This window comes from Leuciscus leuciscus, assembly GCF_965113295.1.
Source record: "Leuciscus leuciscus genome assembly, chromosome: 1".
Taxonomy (NCBI): domain Eukaryota; kingdom Metazoa; phylum Chordata; class Actinopteri; order Cypriniformes; family Leuciscidae; genus Leuciscus; species Leuciscus leuciscus.
In genome coordinates, this window is record NC_138725.1 from 45322982 (window position 1) to 45343009 (window position 20028).

Sequence of the window (20028 nt, forward strand, 5' to 3'; positions counted from 1 at the left end):
TTTAAATGCAAATGAGCTGCTGCTCCCCTTCAACAGCTTCCACTCACACAGACACGCACTGAAATTTTCAAAAACGTTTAGCCTTTTATGTTCAAACCGGAGTCAGACAAAGATAGAGAGACTCAAGAAGTGACAACATATAGACAACATTTCTGAATGGTTAGTTGAAGAATTTATGTAGCTAGTTATCTTCTAGTCATTAGCATATTCTGTCTTGATAATCTATAAATCGTTTTCTGAGGGCGGGGTTTATGTAAATTTTAGGGTTCTTGATGTCACTAACCCGGGAGGAATGTTGTGTAGTCCCTACCAGCTGTTTGTTGTAGTCCTTAAAAAGTGATTTCTTTAAAAGAAAATATCTCCCTTTGCTTTGAACTTTGAGCGTTGTAACTTTGCAGATGTTGTCTACGCTCAAACAGCAACATTACACACTAACTAAAGTTGGAAAAGTGATATTCATAATCAACCACCCCTTTAAAGTCTGCCTTCATTCTTCTCAGTCTGCAATCAAGTCAGAGATTTCAAAATGAACTAAAATATTTCTTCCAGGACAATTGGTTTTCAGGGTAATTTACTTCATCTGAGATTATTTTTTTACAATGCACGGTCTTAGAAATTATAATAGGCTTACTAATAAAATACAATTCAGAAATGTCTTCATCGGTCTCTCTAGCTCAGTGGTTCTCAACTCCAGTCCTCGGGACCCGCTGCTCTGCACATTTTGTATGTCTCTCTTATCTGACACACTCAAATCAGTTCATGGAGTCTCTCCTGACGAGCTGATGATCTGGTTCAGGTGTGTTAAATAAGGGAGACATACAAAATGTGCAGAGCAGCGGGTCCCGAGGACTGGAGTTGAGAACCACTGCTCTAGCTCTTATTTACCATTCATTTATGAAACGAGAAATGACATTTTAAAAGTCTTCACATATACAAGGGAGCGATGACTTCATCGGCGATTGGCTCTTATTTAGAAGGTATTTAGAATATTTAGAATCTCTTTCTTATTCCGCCATATTGAGCATTGCACTTTTCCCCATTCAAAACAATACGAGTGACACATCTTGTGTTATTCTATAGTCTTTGGTTCCAGTCATTGATTCTGATTGGTGAAAAGCTGTGTTTTATTCACAATAAAAGACGGCTATGAGCGCTTCACCCAACAGTTCTATCTATGTATCACTACACAACACCCCTAGCAACCACTCTTAGCAACATAAACATGTTCTCACTGATATTGTTCATAGAAGCTTATAGAGTATTGTCAGAGATAGAATGTAAGTGAGTGTCTGTATTTACAGAAGATATAGCATTTTCAGTCCTATATTGGTAATGAAAAATCTGCTGCAATTGTCCTTTGAACAGTTAAGGGATTTTACCATGCCCTGACACGCTAGTCATTGTCTGTTGCGTCTTGCTTCTCCGTGTTCACAACAAGTTTCAGTCCTTTCAATATAAAAATCTTCTCAACTGACTGACTCACTCATAAAGACGGTCTTTGTCGCCATCCAATGACAAAATAATGTAGGCTACCTTCAGTTGCTGTTCACGGTCAGGGACTATTTTTTCCTGCGAAAGGAAGGCTTTAGGTGATTTTACTTCATGAAAGTTGCATTGATTTTATTGGCTTTAATATTTGTATTGTGTGGTAACCGTTTTATAAAAGCAATAAGGTACTTGTGGCTAGTGCTTCATCCGTGACACGATACAGCACAGCCTTGAGTACCTTATTGTTTACTTTGAATAAAAATACTATACACCTATTTTCTACATTAATAATAATCAGAAATGTTTCTTGAGCATCAAATCATCATAGTATAATGATTTCTGAAGGATCATGTGACACTGAAGACTGGAGTAATGATGATTTTGCATCATATGAATGAATCACATTTCATAGTTTCACGATATTACTATTTTTACTGTATTTTTGATCAAACAAAAGCAGTCTCGTGTGCATAAGATAGTTTAAACCTTTAGAATGGTAGTGTAAATCAAAATCTGCGAAATGTTTCATATTGAAATCTTGATTTGAATCTTGACTTGATTGCAAACTTAACTCAAAAGTCCCTTCCTTTAATTGCATTGCAGTCTAGGGGAAACGACTGAGATGTTTTTTTTTGTTTGTTTTTTGTTTTTTCTAATGAAATGATACCACACAATTTCAAATGGCCAGAACAAGGAACATTTCACAAGTGCTTAATGTGTGGTAAAAACCTTTGAGTTCATCTACTGCCGTCTCATTAGGTTTTGCACAGGAAACAACAGAAAAAGCCATCACTGCTCTGCATGCTCGCCAATGCGAAATGTCACCCAGACCAGGGAGCAGCTGTGCGCTCCCAGAGGATGCTCCGTCTGGCTTGAAGACCCTGACTGTTCTGGCCTATAGCACACATGGCCTCTGCTGGACCATGGAGACTCAGGCTATTAATGAGGAATGGACAGAGGAGAAAGCAGAGCTAAGAAGGTTCCCTACAGACACTATTACCATTTGTTTATGTAGCTCATTTAAGTGTGGAGTACAGGCTTCCTCAACAACACATGCCTCATGTTGTTAATGGAATCATTTATATTAATATTTGCAAGAGATTCAGTATGTTTTTAAGGAGCTTGGGGCCAAATGCAAGCAAAAACACGAATAATTTTTTTTTATAAATGATGGCTTATGCAGATCAGGTTTTTTTTTATTTTTTTTATTGCAAACACTTCAGTGTTGACTCTAACAAGTTATGTGGCTCATCTGTAATGAATGCAGACACTTTGCAGTAAAATCAGTCTAACTTGAGTGAGTCAGGCTGGACAAACAGCATGTCTATGTTATATTAATGAGCCCAGTCTCTATTGGTTTAACCAGAACTTACCTAGAGACCTAAAGGCCTCCGCATCCTGCTGGCTGAGGTTATGCACGCTCTTGGCCTTTGCCATTTTGTTGCTTTAAAGGTCACAGACTTGGGAGAATGAACCGCAGGATGGAGTCTGTTTTCTTATGCCCATTAAAGCCATCAGTCATCCTACTTCACATTTTTCCACTGATGGATTTCTCATATTCATTTCATGGACATTTGAGTTTGGTAGGTAAAGTTTTTGTAAAGGATAGAGGAAAGTGCCGATATAATTTGCCTCTCTGTTCTCTTTTCATGCTCAGTTGGAGACTAAGCTGCGGAGGAACTGTATTGCTTTAAGATCATCCCGGTATTCCTGATTAAGCCCCCCACTAGTCTATTTTTTTTCCTTAGATATCCTAAATAACAGTTTTAAAATAGTAATGGTTAAAATAACGATGATGATGAAGAGGAGGGGACGAAGGTGTGAGCGATGATTCCAGTGTCAATAGTTTGGTGGTGTTTAATCCCAATGGATATAGTTGTGAGTCTGACTTACTGTGGAGCCTTTGATATATATATATATATATATATATATATATATATATATATATATATATATATATATATATATATATATATATATATATATATATATATATATATATATATATATATGTGTAGATTTCTGTATTGATTACTCATAAAATGTGGTCTGATTTTATTAGTCACAATTATACATTGTGTTAGTAAACAAACACAATTTGACTAGTAACACATAAACAGTTGTACTTTATAACAATTTTGTTGAAGACTGTTATGAACTCCCCTGTCCAATGTAGAGAAGGAATAGATAAACAAAAAAAAAAATAACAAAAAAAATACTAATGGTCCTCAGAGCCCCTGTCTTCCGTCCCAGCACTTATTCAATAACAGAACCATTTAGCAAACCAGGCAAAAATATTTATTTAGGGAACATAGGAAACCAGTACAAAAGAAAACTAAAGATCTTTACATGGAAGCTTTTACCTTCAGGACAAATGTCAGTTCAGGAGATGAGATTGGAAGTGTGGGTTGCACAGGTGTCCTGCCTTTTAAATAAAGTCACACAAAGCCTGGTTACTGACAAATATGTTAAAATACAAATATGATTTGTTAGTATGAATCATGTGTAGAGTGGTTATTGCTCTGTTGCAGGACAGTATTTGGGATTTTATTGGGCAATACAGGACACGTGTGTGAGAGATAAATGTACTACTATTATACTATTTAAATATTGATTTACATTAGTTAGAAGGCCTATTTACCATCATGTTGGATGATAACGTTTTAAAGCTTTGTTAATTGTGACCAGCTCTGTGACTCAATTTTCCCAGGTTTGATAGTTGAATTTACTTTACAGGACCTGTAGTAGCTAAAAATTACATTTTATACTAATTAGTGCTGTCAAATTGATTAATCACATCTAACATAAAAGTTTGTTTATATATTTGTGTGTTTATATTATGTTATATTTATTTATGTATATATGTACATGTGTGTGTGTGTGTGTGTGTGTGTGTGTGTGTGTGTGTGTGTGTGTGTGTGTGTGTGTGTGTGTGTGTGTGTGTGTGTTGTGTGTATGTATATTTATAATATAAACACACACACATATATTTTATAAACACAAACTTTTATGTTAGACGCGATTAATCGCGATTAATAAATTTGACAGCACTAATACTACTGTAATACAAATTTCCTTAAGTAGCAACCTGTTTATTTTCTTTTGTTTCATTTTACCGGATTCGATGCATGTTGAACTTGCTTTTTTTATTTTATTTTTTTATCTGACAGGTTTGGTCAGGATGTTCTTATCCAGTATGTGTCTAGATGAAGTCATGGCTGGTGTAGCTGTATTTCACGAGTTTTGATGAGATCCACACTGGTTCCTTTGCTTCGTCCAGTCGTCATCAGCGGAAAAAATCCTTCTCTACGAATGCGTTGGTAATTTACCCGCTCTACTGTAGCTAGATCATGACGGCAAATTGATTTTTAAACGCCATTTGCATTTTTAGTATTATATTTCATTGTGATATTGTGATTTCAGGGAAGCTTAAGTCTTGTGGGATGTGGCACAAAGCTCCCGATTTTGGGACTGTCCCACAAAATGGGCAGCCAGTCACCCTAATCATGCCTCCATCCCAAAAGCTTTCATATGACCTTATAAGTACATTACAGAGCTGCACAAAGATTTGTTTGGGTGTTATTAGTTTAGTCAAATTGTGTTTGTGTATAATCGTTTGTCAAATTAAAATCTGGACAGATTTTATGAGTAATCAATACAGAAATCCAGATATTTTCAAAGGGTTCACAAACGCATTCTTTCCACTCATAATTCCCAATGGTAAACTTAGCCACTATGTTAAGACATGTGTCTTAAGAACTAGATTGACCAACTAGCAGTAAAACAAGATCAGTCTTACTTTTTCCGATTTAAATTAAACGTCTCAGGTTACGTATGTAACCCTGGTTCCCTGAGCGGGAACGAGACGGGTGACGTCATCGACCAGGAAGCTATAAAGCACCACTGCGACAGACCGCGGCAGCTTCTGAAAGCCGAAGCAAGTCGATCACAGGCATGCAGGGAGTATGGCAAGGCGACGCAGCGTCTCGTTCCCTCTCAGGGAACCAGGGTTACATACGTAACCTGAGATGTTCCCTTTCAAGGGAACTTCGAGCTGCGTCGAGACGCGGTGGGAACCCTATACCCACGACGCCATATGACAAATGCCTGTTCTGTATGAAGACCATGCGCATACTAGGAAACAAGCACCCTAGACCCTGGAGTGGAGCCTAGGTCCAAGTCATAAAATCTAACAAATGTATGCGGTGAGGACCTGCCTGCCGCATTACAGATGTCAGAGTGAAACTCCTGATAATAAAGCCTTAGAGGCAGCCATACTCCTGGTAGAATGGGCCGGGACAGCCAAAGGTGAAGGCTGTCTGGCCGCTTCATAAGCAAGTGAGATAGCCTCAACTACTCACTTGCTCATTATCTGTTTAGATGCAGGGCAACCTATCTTAGGTAACCTGAAGCAGACAAATAACTGCTCTTATATATATGCCACAGGGCAGCTCTGTGGACATAAGCATCCAAGAGCCCGGACAGGGCAAAACAGATTAACCCTCTGAGGTCTGAGCTGTTTTCTGGGCTCTGGAGGTGTTCTGACATGCTCTGACATTTGTGTTTTTTTCTGTTACTAGTGACATTTTCATGGCTAAAGTCTAATTACACTGTATTCAGCAGAAACTCTGCTACAATAATATATCAGCAGCATGTATGTAAAAGTTTGTAGTTTTGAGATAATGACATTTATGCGTGGTTTGTGAAAATACAAAAAAAAATTCTCACTGAAATAAGGCCATGAAACCCATACTGATTATTTCTTCACAAGACTTTTGAAAATTGTATGACATAGCCTAGAATATTTGCTCCAAAACTATGTGAAAATCACCCTGACTGCTCATTCAGATAAGACAATATATTGATTTAAAATTTCTAAGACGTGTTTTGTGTGACAAAGCCATATGCGAAGAGGCGTGATCATCTCATGAATATGTAAGCTTTTAACACCTGAGAAAGACAAAGACACTTCCCTAACTGCCCTATTAGGAGCGATCAGGCCCTGTCATTCAGAGCAACCTTGCACAAAGAATGAGGAGATTTAAAAAAGAAAGGCTTTTAGATTGTTTGGATTTATTTACAACACAACACAATCCAAAAATACAAATGACAAAAGAGCACATTGAAAACAATGATCCAAAGACAGAGACCTTTGTGCCATTCCTAAAAACATTGTACATACCTTTCATTTCCAAGGTGTTTGATTTTCACTTTACCATGTTCATATACAGAGACTCATGTGAATGTTGAAGTCAGCAGGACTCAGTTGCATCTGGTCCCTGAAAGAAAAAAAAAAAGAAAAAACTGTGAACATACTGATATCAAGAGAAACTATAGGGCTGCACGATTTTGGGAATAGATTTTAGATTTTTCTGGTTAAAATTTCTTTTTAAAATTCACAGAATACACACACACACACACACGTTTCCAACAATATATAATGAACACCAGGTTTGTTGTGCCTTGTAGGCATAGGCTACGCAGTGCTGCATAAAATAATAATAACAATAAATTAAATCTTCCAAAAGATTTCAAGAACAACTACGCTAGAGAAAAATATATTGATTATCATATGTTACTTCAAATGTTTCCATTCGTTATGATGATATGAAATGAGATAATAGTAAAAACATAAAGCCTAATGTTTGGTGCATTTTTCCTTTCAAACGCAATCGCGCTCCAAAATATGATACCTTTCGCCGAGCGGCCACTCAAGACCGCTCCCCCCCCCCCATCCCGTGAGGGAAGCATCCGTCGAAAGCGTTACGCGTCGACAAGAAGCCCCTAGCACTGGGCCCTGGGCGAGGAACCAAGGTTTCTTCCACATGACCAAGGCACGAAGGCATCGCCGCGTGACCTTGATCGTGCGAAATGGATTTCCCCTCGGAGAAAACCCTTTGATCCTGAGCCACCACTGCAAAGGTCTCATGTACAAAAGGCCAAAAGTGATTACGTTGGACGCAGCTGCCATGAGCCCCAACAGTCTCTGAAACTGTTTCACAGTGAGTGACTGGCCTAGTTTTACCCCCTTTACGGCTGTGAGAATCGCAGAAATACGTGCAGGAGACAGACGTGCTTGCATTATTGTCGAATCCCATAAAACACCCATAAAAGTGGTCCTCTGAGCTGGGAGGAGCACACTCTTCTTGGCGTTGAGCCACAACCCCAACCTCTTTATGTGAGACAGAACGACATCTCGATGCCGAACTGCCAACTACTCGGACTGAGCTAAAATCAACCAATCGTCGATAAAGTATAATACGCGAATGCCCTGGAGTCTCAGAGGAGTCAGAGCTGCATCCACGCATTTTGTAAAGCTGCATCCACGCATTTGTGATAAACCTAGGCCGAAGGGAAGAACCCAATACTGGTATGCTTCGCCCCCGAAAGCAAACCTCAGGAACCTCCTGTGATGAGGATGGATAGATAAGTGAGCGTCCTTCAAGTCTATTGTGACAAACCAGTCCTCGGACTGAATCTGTGACAATCATTTTAGCGTATAGCATACTTTGAACTTGAGATTCTGAAACCTGCTGTTTAATTGACGCAGGTCTAGAATAGGACGCAACCCCTCATCCTCTTTCGGAACAATGAAGTAACGGCTGTAAAACCCTGACTGTCTGCTGGGAGGAGAAACCCCTTCTATAGCTCCTTTTGCAGAAGTGTCAGTACTTCCTGCTCCATAACCAGAGCCTGCTCGGGGTCCACCACTGTGGGGAGGACCTCTAGAAATCTGTGCGGACGAGAACCGAACTGAATTCTGAAACCCTTTTCTAAAGTGTGCAGGACCCACTGAGAAATATATGGCAGTAGTTTCCACGCTGCCAGAAATTCTACTAGGAGAACCAGTCTCTCGAGACTGGCCTCTAGATTTGGTTGAACAGTCACTTTGGTGCCCTGAAGCGGCGAACCGGCAGGGAACAACTAAACTGACCATTCTACGCCCCTCCTCGGAGGATCGTATGGGGACGCTGACACCTCGGTGCCCTGAACGGAGAACCGACAGGGAACAACCGAACTGGCAGCGCTGCGACCCTCCTCAGAGAGTCGCACCTCAGAGGGTGCCGAGGAGAAACGATTTCTCAAAACCGTCCCTGCCCCGGGGGAACCTTCAGAAGCCTGATAGCCTCAGTGTCAGGACTTCTTGTCTAAGTTTTAATAGAGATAACGACAGTCCTCAGATCTTGCCTACCTCTAACTAGCTTTGTTCCTACGACCCTCCTCGGAGGATCGCTGGAAAAAAGCAGGCACCTCGGCGCCCTGAAACGGCGAACCGGCAGGGAAACCGAAATGACTGCTCTACGACCCTCCTCGGAGGATCGTTTGGGGACACTGACACCTCGGTGTCCTGAAACGGCGAACCGGCAGAAAAACCGAACTGGCAGCGTTGCGACCCTCCTCAGAGAGTCGCACCCCAGAGGGCGCCGAGGAGAAACGATTTCTCAAAACCGTCCCTGCCCCGGAGGAACCTTCAGAAGCCTGATAGCCTCAGCGTCAGGACTTCTTGTCTAAGTTTTATTAGAGATAACGACAGTCCTCAGATCTTGCCTACCTCTAACTAGCTTTGTTCCTACGACCCTCCTCGGAGGATCGTTGAAAAAAGCAGGCACCTCAGTGCCCTGAAACGGCGAACCGGCAGGGAAACCGAACTGACTGCTCTACGTCCCTCCTCGGAGGATCGTTTGGGGACGCTGACACCTCGGTGTCCTGAAACGGCGAACCGGCAGGAGAACCGAACAGCCAGCGTTGCGACCCTCCTCAGAGAGTCGCACCCCAGAGGGCGCCGAGGAGAAACGATTTCTCAAAACCGTCCCTACCCTCACAGACAGCTTCTCGCAATGCTCACAGTCAGCCCCCTCGAGAACTGACTGTTGGCATGCTCCACTCCCAAACAAGCAACACAAAGCAGAAGTGTGTGTCCCCACCCGTGATATAACTTGGGGAGGGAACAACACAACGCTTGCTTGCTCTCTTTTGCCATAATAAATATATATATTGCAACTTGACAGACAACAATAAATATGACAAGGACAGAATACACAGATCGCTTGCTGAAGGCACAGAAGCTGCCGCGGTCTGTCGCAGGGGTGCTTTATAGCTTCCTGGTCGATGACGTCACCCGCCTATGACGTCTCGTCTTTCCATTGGACTGATTATACACGTGCTTCACGACGCAATCACGCAGGGCGTTCCCACCGCGTCTCGACGCAGCTCGAAGTTCCCTTGAAAGGGAACTGTTTTACCTTTTTTTGTAAATGACTTTAAAAAGTTATAACTAATCTTAAAAAAAAAGAAAAAAAAAAGAAAGATGACTAACTTGCAAGACTAATCTAAGCAGTTTATGCAACTGGCAACAGAGGACTCACACATTATATGGTTTTGGTGATTGTGCTTTTGATATTTGGAGATTGCAGGAATTCAGATTCATAGTGTAAATAGTTTATGTGAGAGATTGGCCCATGTGTTTTTCTTTGGTTTGATGCATTTTATAAGCAGTACAACTTTAAAGATACTTTTGTTCTTATGAGCATCAGTGGGAGTCTGGAAGAATTATGAATTCCATAGTTCGTAATTATAAGTGCCAGTGATTAATCAGAATGTGCAATATTCAAAGTAGGTTTGTCATTCTCTGAATCAGTTTTTTATTAAAAAAATCTGACTTTTATAAATGCATTATTTACTCACCCTCATGTCCCTCTAAACATGTATTTTACAGAATTCGCTAACACTTTATTTTGATGGTCCACTTTAGAAATGTTATTAACTCTTTCCCTGCCAACGTTTTCTTTTTTGGCTGAACTATCCCTTTAAGACCGTAAGTGATTTTTTTTCTCCCTATCCCCCATTCTTCCTGTTTGTATGGGAGGCATCTGTTCTGAGAGACTCAGGATCCATATCAAAAACTGTTCCAACCCAAACTATGGTCATGTCACTGCATAGCACCATTACTGATGTGAGAAGCTCTGGCCACATCCAGACAGGTTTTTCAGGCCAACCAATTTCACATCCATCCAATAGCTGATGCCAAGCAGCTCTCAACACATGGCTGTCCGTGCCCTTCCTCAGGCACCCCTGAAAACAAAGTGAATTTCTCTAACCCTGTCTGCCAGCAGCCACTAATGGCATATGCAGAGCGAGAGTCATTAATATGTGTGGATGAACATGCAGAACAGAGCGATGAGAGGGCACAAATTTGTGGGTAGGGAAGCAGTAATGATTGGCACAATGTTTGAGTTTAGGATAGAAATGTGCATTGTTGGTAAACCACAGTTAATTCCAAACTCAAACCCAGCCGACACTGAATAACAATTTCATATAATCCCTCCCTTAGGCCTCATTCTGATGTCAAGATTTCACTCCCACTGGCTCTCTGAAATGGATAACAAATTAATTGATTCAAACATGCTGTTTTTAGGCACTCGATAACGTCCACTATGGTATCACTATGGTTTCACTACAAATTGCTGTCTCCTCAAACAGTGCCATATTTAAGGGTATGGGGGGCGATTTTGGACACAGACAAAGTTTAAGTCCGGTATCAACAAAGGCACAGGGAAGAGACAGATGAAACATTAAACCAAATATATACACACTTATCTCTGGTATTTTCCATTATAACATGTGTATTTATTATCTCACTGGTCAGCATACAGTAGCCTTTAGCATTGCATATAAATATATTTTTGCCTCATATGGTGATCAGAATCCCTGTCGGATCACAATCGGTAGTTATTTCAAACACTTGCTGCATTGTATCTGAAAGTGTCTTTTGAGCTGAACATTTTTTTAAATGGCTTAAAGGAGCCATATGTAAGATTGTGGCCAAAACTGGTACTGCAATCACTTTCAAATTACTGTAGAGCGGTGTATCCCCTCCCCCTCCCCCCTGACTCAAGGTTGCCAGATAGGCTGCAACCTGTTACTAGAGCTGAGCTGGCAACCCGGATGCCGAAACACTACTGACTTCGTGATTGGTAGATAGCCGGAGGGTGGAGCATCAGGCCAAAACACAAGATGACAACATCAACATCAGTTGAGGGCTGCAACTTCACTTTTTAAATGACAATATCCTGGCCGGACTACTGTTGTCAGTGATATAAGTATTTGAAATGAACATGATTTCTTAATGTCTAGTGACATATCAGGGCCATTTTATGATTAATTGAAATACATTTCTTACATACAGCTCCTTTAAATGTTAAGGTCAGCTGGTAGCTTGGAATGAAAACATAGGAAATGAACAGAGGTGTTGAACCTCTCATGACTCAGGTAAACTCCGCCTTTGTTCATGACCATTCCTCAAGACCCAGTGTGCCTGCTTTGGACCAAGGAATTCGTGGCAGGCACTAGCACGCTCGCTTTTGTCCCAACAATGGAAACACGGCTATTGTTTACCAAGTGTTAATGACCCAACTTTAAGTGTACAACTTACATTGCTGATTATACAAGCTCTACATTGAAGATTGTCCGCACAGCTAAGATGATGTGGGTGAGAAACACAAGTGTGGATATCTCCATTGCTACATTTGTTGCTTATGTTGTCATTAACAATTCAAAAACAGTCATGTCGCACTTGCTTTAGTTTCTATAAGCCTCTGGGTGCTACTTCATTAGTTTCAGGGTGGTTGGCACGAATTGCAGCTTGTACTGTATGTGAAGACTCTAAATTAACTCTAAATGAAATGAATAGACCATCACAGATGCCTACAATTTGTTTATAATATGCTTTGTGAATGCATTGCCCTCTAGGTTCACTTTATTTGAACTTTTATGCAACTCCAAAAATAATTTTGGCCGTTACAGTTTACTACAAGACTAATGTAATGCAGCTGCACTAGGAGAGTTTGTGGACAGGATTTTTCCTCCAGCTATTACCATGTATGGAACAAGGGCAACAGAAGTCATGTGATCCACAACTAGTCGACACAGAGCCAACAGAACAATTAAGGGCAGAAGGCTTTGATCAAACTGCACATATACATGTTTTTCAAATCAGAACTTTAGGATTAACTGTTTGCATTCAATTATTGTGTAAGAAATGAAATCTGATATGTTTGTTCAGACAGTAGCTGCGTTTACATGGACACTTATAATCGGATTGACGACTCAATCGGACTAAAAAACCTTCATGTAAACACCTTAATTGATCCGACTGAGCTCGATCTGAACGAAATTTCGATTGGATTGAAAGGGGTGGTTTATTCCTTTTGTAATCCGATCGAGTAAACACTTGATCGGATTGAAAACCGTAACTGAAAGGACTGAGCATGTGCAATGATGTTAAATAGCATGATGACGTATGATGCGCGGAACGAGCTTTTGTCCTGTTGAATAAAGTGTCATATAAATAAGTGTCCCGTCATTCTAAAATTCTCATTTCACTGCGTCTGTCAAGGACTGCAGGACAACGTCCCACCAGTCCTTGTTTTGGATTCTCATCCACAGACGACTGGTTTTGGCCACGGAGAGGGGCATTTTTACTGCGTGATACATATAAGCAGCACGGCAAAACGGTTAATATGCTCATTGTCTCCAAATCATGACCAGAGACAGATTAATATTAAGTCACATCAACCCGATTACTTTATTTATCGTTCCTGTAAACACCGTGTTCGGATTCATCAGTCGTATTGATTTCATTCCAATTGAACCAAAAGGTGTCCATGTAAACATAGCTAGTGTTGCTAAAATCTGGTGTATCTATGTCAGATGTTAAAGAAATGATGAACACGTCTAGTATTCAAAAGTTTGGGTCTTCTTTAAGAAATGAATACCTTTATTTTGTAAGGACACATTACACTGAACAAAAGTGGCAGTAAGGCATTGAGAAAGTTGCAAATCATTTCAAATAGATGCTCTTTTGAACTTCCTATTCATGTATGTAAAAAAAAAAAATATATATATATATATATATATACAGTATATATTTATATATATATATATATATAATCATGTTTTCCACACAAAATTAAGCAGCACAACTGTTTTTAACATTGATAGTAAAAAACTAAATATTTATTGAGTACTGAATCAGCATATTGCAAAGATTTCTGAAGGATCATGTGACACTGAATGTTTGTAAAAAAATCATGTGGCGAATTTTCTGATTTCATGTTTTTGTACTCATCAGATTACAATTACCTAAACAGATTTGAGTCTGACACACCAAAACAAACACCATAGGTGCTACACAGGAAACCAGGGACAAAGGTTTATGTTGGGAATAAAAGAAAACCCTTGTGCAATGTTTTCAAATTACAGAACAATGCATCCTATGCTAAAAGTTAATCAGTGCACATCTGCCTTGTCCTGTTGCTAGTCATTTTAATGTCTGACTTAATTAACGTAGACAACAGCTTGCAGGTCTGAAAAAAAGACAAATCAAACAGAGAAAGGTAGGCTGACTAAGAAGATGACCTCTGACCTTCAAGTGTCATTGATGGATCTAGTCGATTGGTGCTGTGGCCACCATTACCATGAGCTGTCATTCTGATCTCCATCCACCAATATATCCACCTGCTAAGGTTCCTGCCTCTGCACCTGTCCGTGACACTGGGGGATCTCGTGTCAGCAGCTGCCATTCTGGAAAGCAGGATATCTGTTTGCACAGGGCAGCTGAAAGCAGGCAGCGGCACGGCCTGAGGATTAAACCATCCAGAAAGCAGTGTGGCATGATGAAGCTGTCTATCAGCCCATCGCCTGCCTGTCCTGTCACTGTCCTAACAGTCGGCAGAGAAAAATATGGGCCGTGAGCAGGCGAGGTGGGTGCGTGCCGTGGTACTCGTGAACACACACACACCTCAGAGCAGAAGTGCTGAGCTTCAGCAAATAATAGGAGCTCTCTGGGGGACGGCTTATGTTTTTTGAAACTTTCCAATTACATCACCCTCCCCAAATGTTAATATACTATTTTACAGAGGCCTGGTTGCCTTTCACAAATCTAAGAGTGTGAACACTAGGAAAATATATCCACAAATCTCTTTGTAATGGGGTTGCGTGAAATTTCTCACCGACATATTCTAGAATTTTTTATTTAAAACCACACGAGGAGTATTTGATTGCGTTGTGGCAGTTTAGTGGCAGGAAAAAGGTTGTTAAAAGAAATGGGATATGATTATGTTTGCTTCGGTTCATCGACATAGCTAAATTAAAATTAGGGCTAACTATCAATAAAATAAAACAAAAGAAATTAAATAAAAATTACTTACATCAATATATATTAGTATATATAGTATTTAGTAATATAATTTCTATGATGGTATGAAAATTATTATTCTGGAATTTATGAACAGGTAAATTCATGTTTGAATGTTACTATAAATATTTCTATAAATAACCACAATCTTTTTTTTTTCTTTGTGAAACACGCACGCACGCGCGCGCGCACACACACACACACACACACACACACACACACACACACAATCTAACTCATCAATTAGGAGGAACCCAGGCAAAGTCCAGTGAAATCCCAGCTTTGATCCACTGCCTTCCATATGGAGTTTTATGAACCATGTCCATCTACTACAGTATGCTTCTTTCCTCTTCAGTGAAAGCATGCTCTTCTTGCATAATTCACTAATATATGGCTTGTGTAAAATCAGTGTGCTCCCTCTCTTCCAGTCATTGTGGCTTGTGGGGCAAAAAGCTGCTGAAGTTACGGCTTACAGCGGGCCAATCAGACAGCACAATTAGAATGAGTTTTTAGTGCAGTTGAAATCACTGTAAAGAACTCAATATTGTGCAAGTCTTTGCTCATAATTCCTCCATCTAGCAAAGAGGTTTTAGGAGCTTCCACCAGCTTTCAGGATACAGAGTGCAATAATGAATGACTTTCATTCTGTGCTGCCATTGTTGTGTTCTTTTTTTAACACATAGTTTTATCCATATTATATGGATAATGTAGGTAGCATGCACATTACTTGACATTGCTGTGATAGGGGACAAAGTGGTCATTAGTTAAAGGACAGTAAAGGCAGTAAATGCAAATACACACAGGAGTGTGTAGGTGTTTTAAGAGTGTTAGGAGAAGGAGTGCAGCGGAAAGAAAAGCCTTTACTTTCAAAGCCGTTCCCATCCTCTCTTAACTCACAAAATGATTTGTGATACAGCCAACATTGCTTACAGCTGTCTCAATGTAGTTTCAAAGACTGCCAGGGATGACTGTGAACTGAAGCTCCCTCTTGTCTCTGCCACCCAGGGAACATACCTTCTCTCTGTGAGGGCAGTGTCTTTCAAAGAAATACTATTCCCATGTGATTTCCTTCTGTCTCCATAGCTGGGTATTTCACTTAAAAATAAATGAGTATCAAGAAAAAGCTTGAGAAAACTTTAGAGGCAAAGCAGCTTGTGAAATACAGAATTTCTCTCACCCACAGTGTTATTTTTTTATATGATGAAATTATTTAGTAATTGATTATGTGTATTTTTGCCCAAATCTATGCAATTCTTCAAAACTAAGCTCTATGGATGCATTTGAATTTTTTGATAAACTGGTCTCAAGAGCGACTGGTTGTTTTCACTTGAACATTTTAAAAGACAAAGTGAAATTGATTTGTTTCATCCCCCAAATATTGGTTCTGCGCATTTTGATGGTTTCAGAGTTAATGGAGGGAGAACAGGGACACTTTTGTTTTCTTTTATCTGTCAGGTGGAAATTGGCCAATAATAGCAGTATGTCACAGGAACTGAAGGGAAGGAAAATTGTGTGCAAAATAAATTGATGGTCAACTAGCAAAGTTAATTTATCTTCCATAGGTCCACGGACATATGAGTGAGGCGTTAGGGAAATAAATACAATGGGATGATTTGAATTATTCCTTTGAGCTGTATTAGGTTGCACACTCTTGTATAGTATGAAACGTCTTCACTGCTGCCCCATGTTGAACTGTATTTCGAATATTGCTTTTTCTAATTTAAAGACTTTGTGAGCGTCAGTCAATGCTTTCTTTTTCTTTTCTTTTTCTTATCCAGGGTGTATCTCTGGGCCCATAAATGAGACTAAAATGGTGGAAGAGAAGAAAAGACAAGAGGATGAAAGCCATCAACAATGCTCTACCCTGGGGAAATAAGCACAGGCCATTTTGAATTGGTGAAACACTAAGACCCAGCTCTAGCACTCCACTAGAGTGAAGACTTCTCCATTGGAGACTTAACCTGTAAATGAATAAGCTATGGTCAGCGGGTTTAATAAGGGGCTGATATATAAGAGCAGAAACACCCAACTCATGTGAAATAATTCTCTGGACCAGAGACTGAACATTTTTGTCCCTCGGCTAAAGGGAAAGGGTTTATTACCCTGCTCAAGTACTGTGAGGCTCCATCCAGCCTAGTTCAAACTCAAGTGTTACCCCAAGCTGCTATCAACTGGCATCGCTCATGGCTTCCAGGAGGGCATCAGGAGCTTGTAATGGAGGCATGGTGAAGAGTGCCTTCTTCTGGTCTGTGGCCATAATCTTTCTGACTCACATAGGTGGTGTGAGGGGGGATTGCTGGCTCATAGAGGGTGAAAAGGGCTTTGTATGGCTGGCCATTTGCAGCCAAAACCAGCCACCCTATGAGGCCATCCCTCAGCATATCAACAGCACCATAGTGGACCTTCGGTTGAATGAGAACAAGATCAAGAGCATCCACTACTCTGCCCTTAGCCGCTTTACCAACCTCACATACCTGAATCTGACCAAGAATGAGATTAATTACATTGAGGATGGGGCTTTTTCAGCCCAGTTCAATTTGCAGGTTCTCCAGTTGGGCTTCAATAAGTTGCGTAACTTGACTGAAGGGATTCTCAGGGGTTTGGGCAAGCTGCAGTACCTCTACCTCCAGGCCAACCTGATTGAGACTGTAACACTCAATGCCTTTTGGGAGTGCCCAAACATAGAAAACATTGACCTTTCCATGAACCGCATCCAGGTGCTAGATGGGTCCACATTTACCAGCCTGACTAAGCTGACCACCTGTGAACTCTACACCAACCCTTTCAACTGCTCCTGTGAGCTCTTGGGGTTTGTTAAGTGGCTCTCTGTCTTTCCCAACAGGACAAGTGAACGGATGGTGTGCGATTCTCCTGTAGGAGTCTCGGGCTACAGTCTACTAAGCCAGAATCCAAACAATCCCACATACCGGAATGCTCTGCATATACTGTCCACTGTGTGCACGGAGGACTACGTGACTCCGTACATCCCTGTGCCTCCCGAGACCACTACTTTCCCTCCGGACTCAACACCATGTGGGCTAGAAGACTGTCCCTCAGGGACCGAGCCGGAGGAAATCAGCATCAGTCCCACTTACATAGACTTGGATGTGAAACCAGTCATGAAACTCAAGCAAGTGTCTCACACGAACGCAGTAATCACTGTTCAGATCCCTTACCCCTACAAGAAGATGTACATCCTTGTCCTGTATAATAACAGCTTCTTCACTGACATACAGAATCTGAAGCGGCAGAAGGAGGACATTGAACTGAAAAACCTGAAACCCCACACTGATTATACCTACTGTGTGGCTTCCATAAGAAACTCGTTGCGTTTCAATCATACTTGTCTGACACTGTCCACTGGGCCTAGGAATGGAAAAGAGCGAGTAATTAATAATGCAACAGCCACTCACTACATAATGACTATCTTAGGATGTCTTTTCAGTATGGTAATTGTTTTAGGGATTGTGTATTATTGCCTGCGAAAAAAGAGACAACAGGATGAAAAGCACAAAAAGGCAGGAAGTTTAAAGAAGAACATAATTGAGCTTAAATACGGTGGTGAACTGGAGGGCGGAACAATATCCAGGATGTCTCAAAAGCAAATGATGGCTGGGGAAAGCATGACCCGCATGCCCTATCTACCCTCCGGCAGTGAAATGGAGCAATACAAGCTACAAGACATCAGCGAAACTCCGAAAATGGCCAAAGGGAATTACATGGAAGTGAGAACAGGGGAGCACCAAGATCGAAGGGAATGTGAGATGTCCATGCCTGGCAACAGCCAAGGCTCGGTTGCCGAAATCTCAACAATCGCGAAGGAGGTGGACAAGGTCAACCAGATTATTAACAATTGCATAGATGCTCTCAAATCAGAGTCAACCTCCTTCCAAGGGGTGAAATCTGGTGCTGTGTCAACAGCTGAACCTCAGTTGGTACTGATCTCAGAGCAGCCTCAGAGCAAGTCTGGCTTCCTGTCACCTGTCTACAAGGACAGCTACCACCACTCTTTACAAAGACATCACGGATCAGATGCTTCTCCAAAGCGTCCGAGTACAGCCACTGGTGGTCCGATGCGCAGCCCGAGGCCTTACCGTTCAGAGGCCTCGTACAAGTCAGAGTCGAAGTACATAGAGAAGACTTCACCCACAGGGGAGACTATCCTGACCATCACACCCGCAGCTGCAATACTAAGGGCAGAGGCGGAGAAGATCCGTCAGTATAGCGAGCATCGGCACTCCTACCCAGACTCCCACCAAATTGAGGAGCTGGAAGGACCGGACAGCCGGAAAACCTCCATCTTGGAGCCCCTTACGCGGCCTCGGGCCAGAGACTTGGCTTACTCACAGCTCTCTCCCCAGTACCACAATCTTAGTTACTCATCTAGTCCCGAGTACTACTGCAAACCATCGCACAGCATCTGGGAGCGCTTTAAACTCCATCGCAAGCGACACAAAGATGATGAGTACATGGCTGCGGGCCACGCTCTGAGGAAAAAAGTGCAGTTTGCTAAGGATGAAGACCTGCATGACATTCTAGATTACTGGAAGGGAGTGTCGGCCCAACATAAATCTTAATCTACTCAAGTGTTTGTCTGTGTCTTTTCCATTTCCAATGGACCACAAAGAACAGGACCAGAATGAATCCTTAATCTTGTGAAATCACATTCTAACGGATAAATATTACACTTCTGTGAATTTCAACTTAGGGAAAGAGGTTTGTGTACCAAAATTAAAAGATGTTACTTAAAGCAACAAGAGGAGAATATATTGCAAATATATATATATATAAAAAAAAATTTATATATATATATATATATATATATATATATATATATATATATATATATATATATATATGTGTTGAAATAGATTTTTAGTATTTGATTACCGCATGGCCAAGTCCTGTGACAGTGGGTTTGCTGTTGTGTACTGTGAGACTAAAAGAACCCAACAGTGACAGACATCTTCTGAAATCTTAGTATTTCTTCTGCAGGACCACTGTAATTTATGGACCTTTTTTCTCCCAATATTTGAGTTTGTTCTAAATACAATTGAACTATGTACAGATACTGTTTCTATATTTGCAACGTTTGCTGTTTAAAAAAAAAAAAAAAAAAAAAAAAAAACTATGATGTGTATGATTCAGGTTTAGACCATGGATTTCGGAGTTAGCTCCAGTGATATTATCTGTCTTTAAATGAATGTTTACCGTCCTGATGGATAAACATTGCACTGGTCAATGAAATGGCATATTTTCCTTTAGGCCACAGTTTACGCTACCCTGCTTTGCCAATTTTCTTTTTAATCCATGCCACTGATCAGACCGCACAATATTACACAAAG

At 40.8% G+C, this 20028-nt stretch overlaps 1 protein-coding gene across 2 annotated transcripts in view; it reads left to right on the top strand.

The window, feature by feature from the left end:
* The window catches only part of elfn1a (extracellular leucine-rich repeat and fibronectin type III domain containing 1a), a 110598-nt gene extending 91156 nt beyond the window's left edge, over positions 1–19442 (top strand). Inside the window, exons 1-2 of one of the 2 annotated variants that reach the window (XM_082189284.1) lie at positions 2355–2467; positions 16462–19442. In XM_082189284.1, the coding sequence (XP_082045410.1) occupies positions 16867–19260 (2394 nt within the window). In that variant the 5' untranslated portion in view covers positions 2355–2467; positions 16462–16866 and the 3' untranslated portion in view covers positions 19261–19442. Of the gene's footprint in view, positions 1–2354; positions 2468–16461 lie in introns of those variants that run through there. The other variant, XM_082189283.1, reaches the window with a different exon arrangement.
* The last annotated feature ends 586 nt before the right edge of the window (positions 19443–20028 follow it).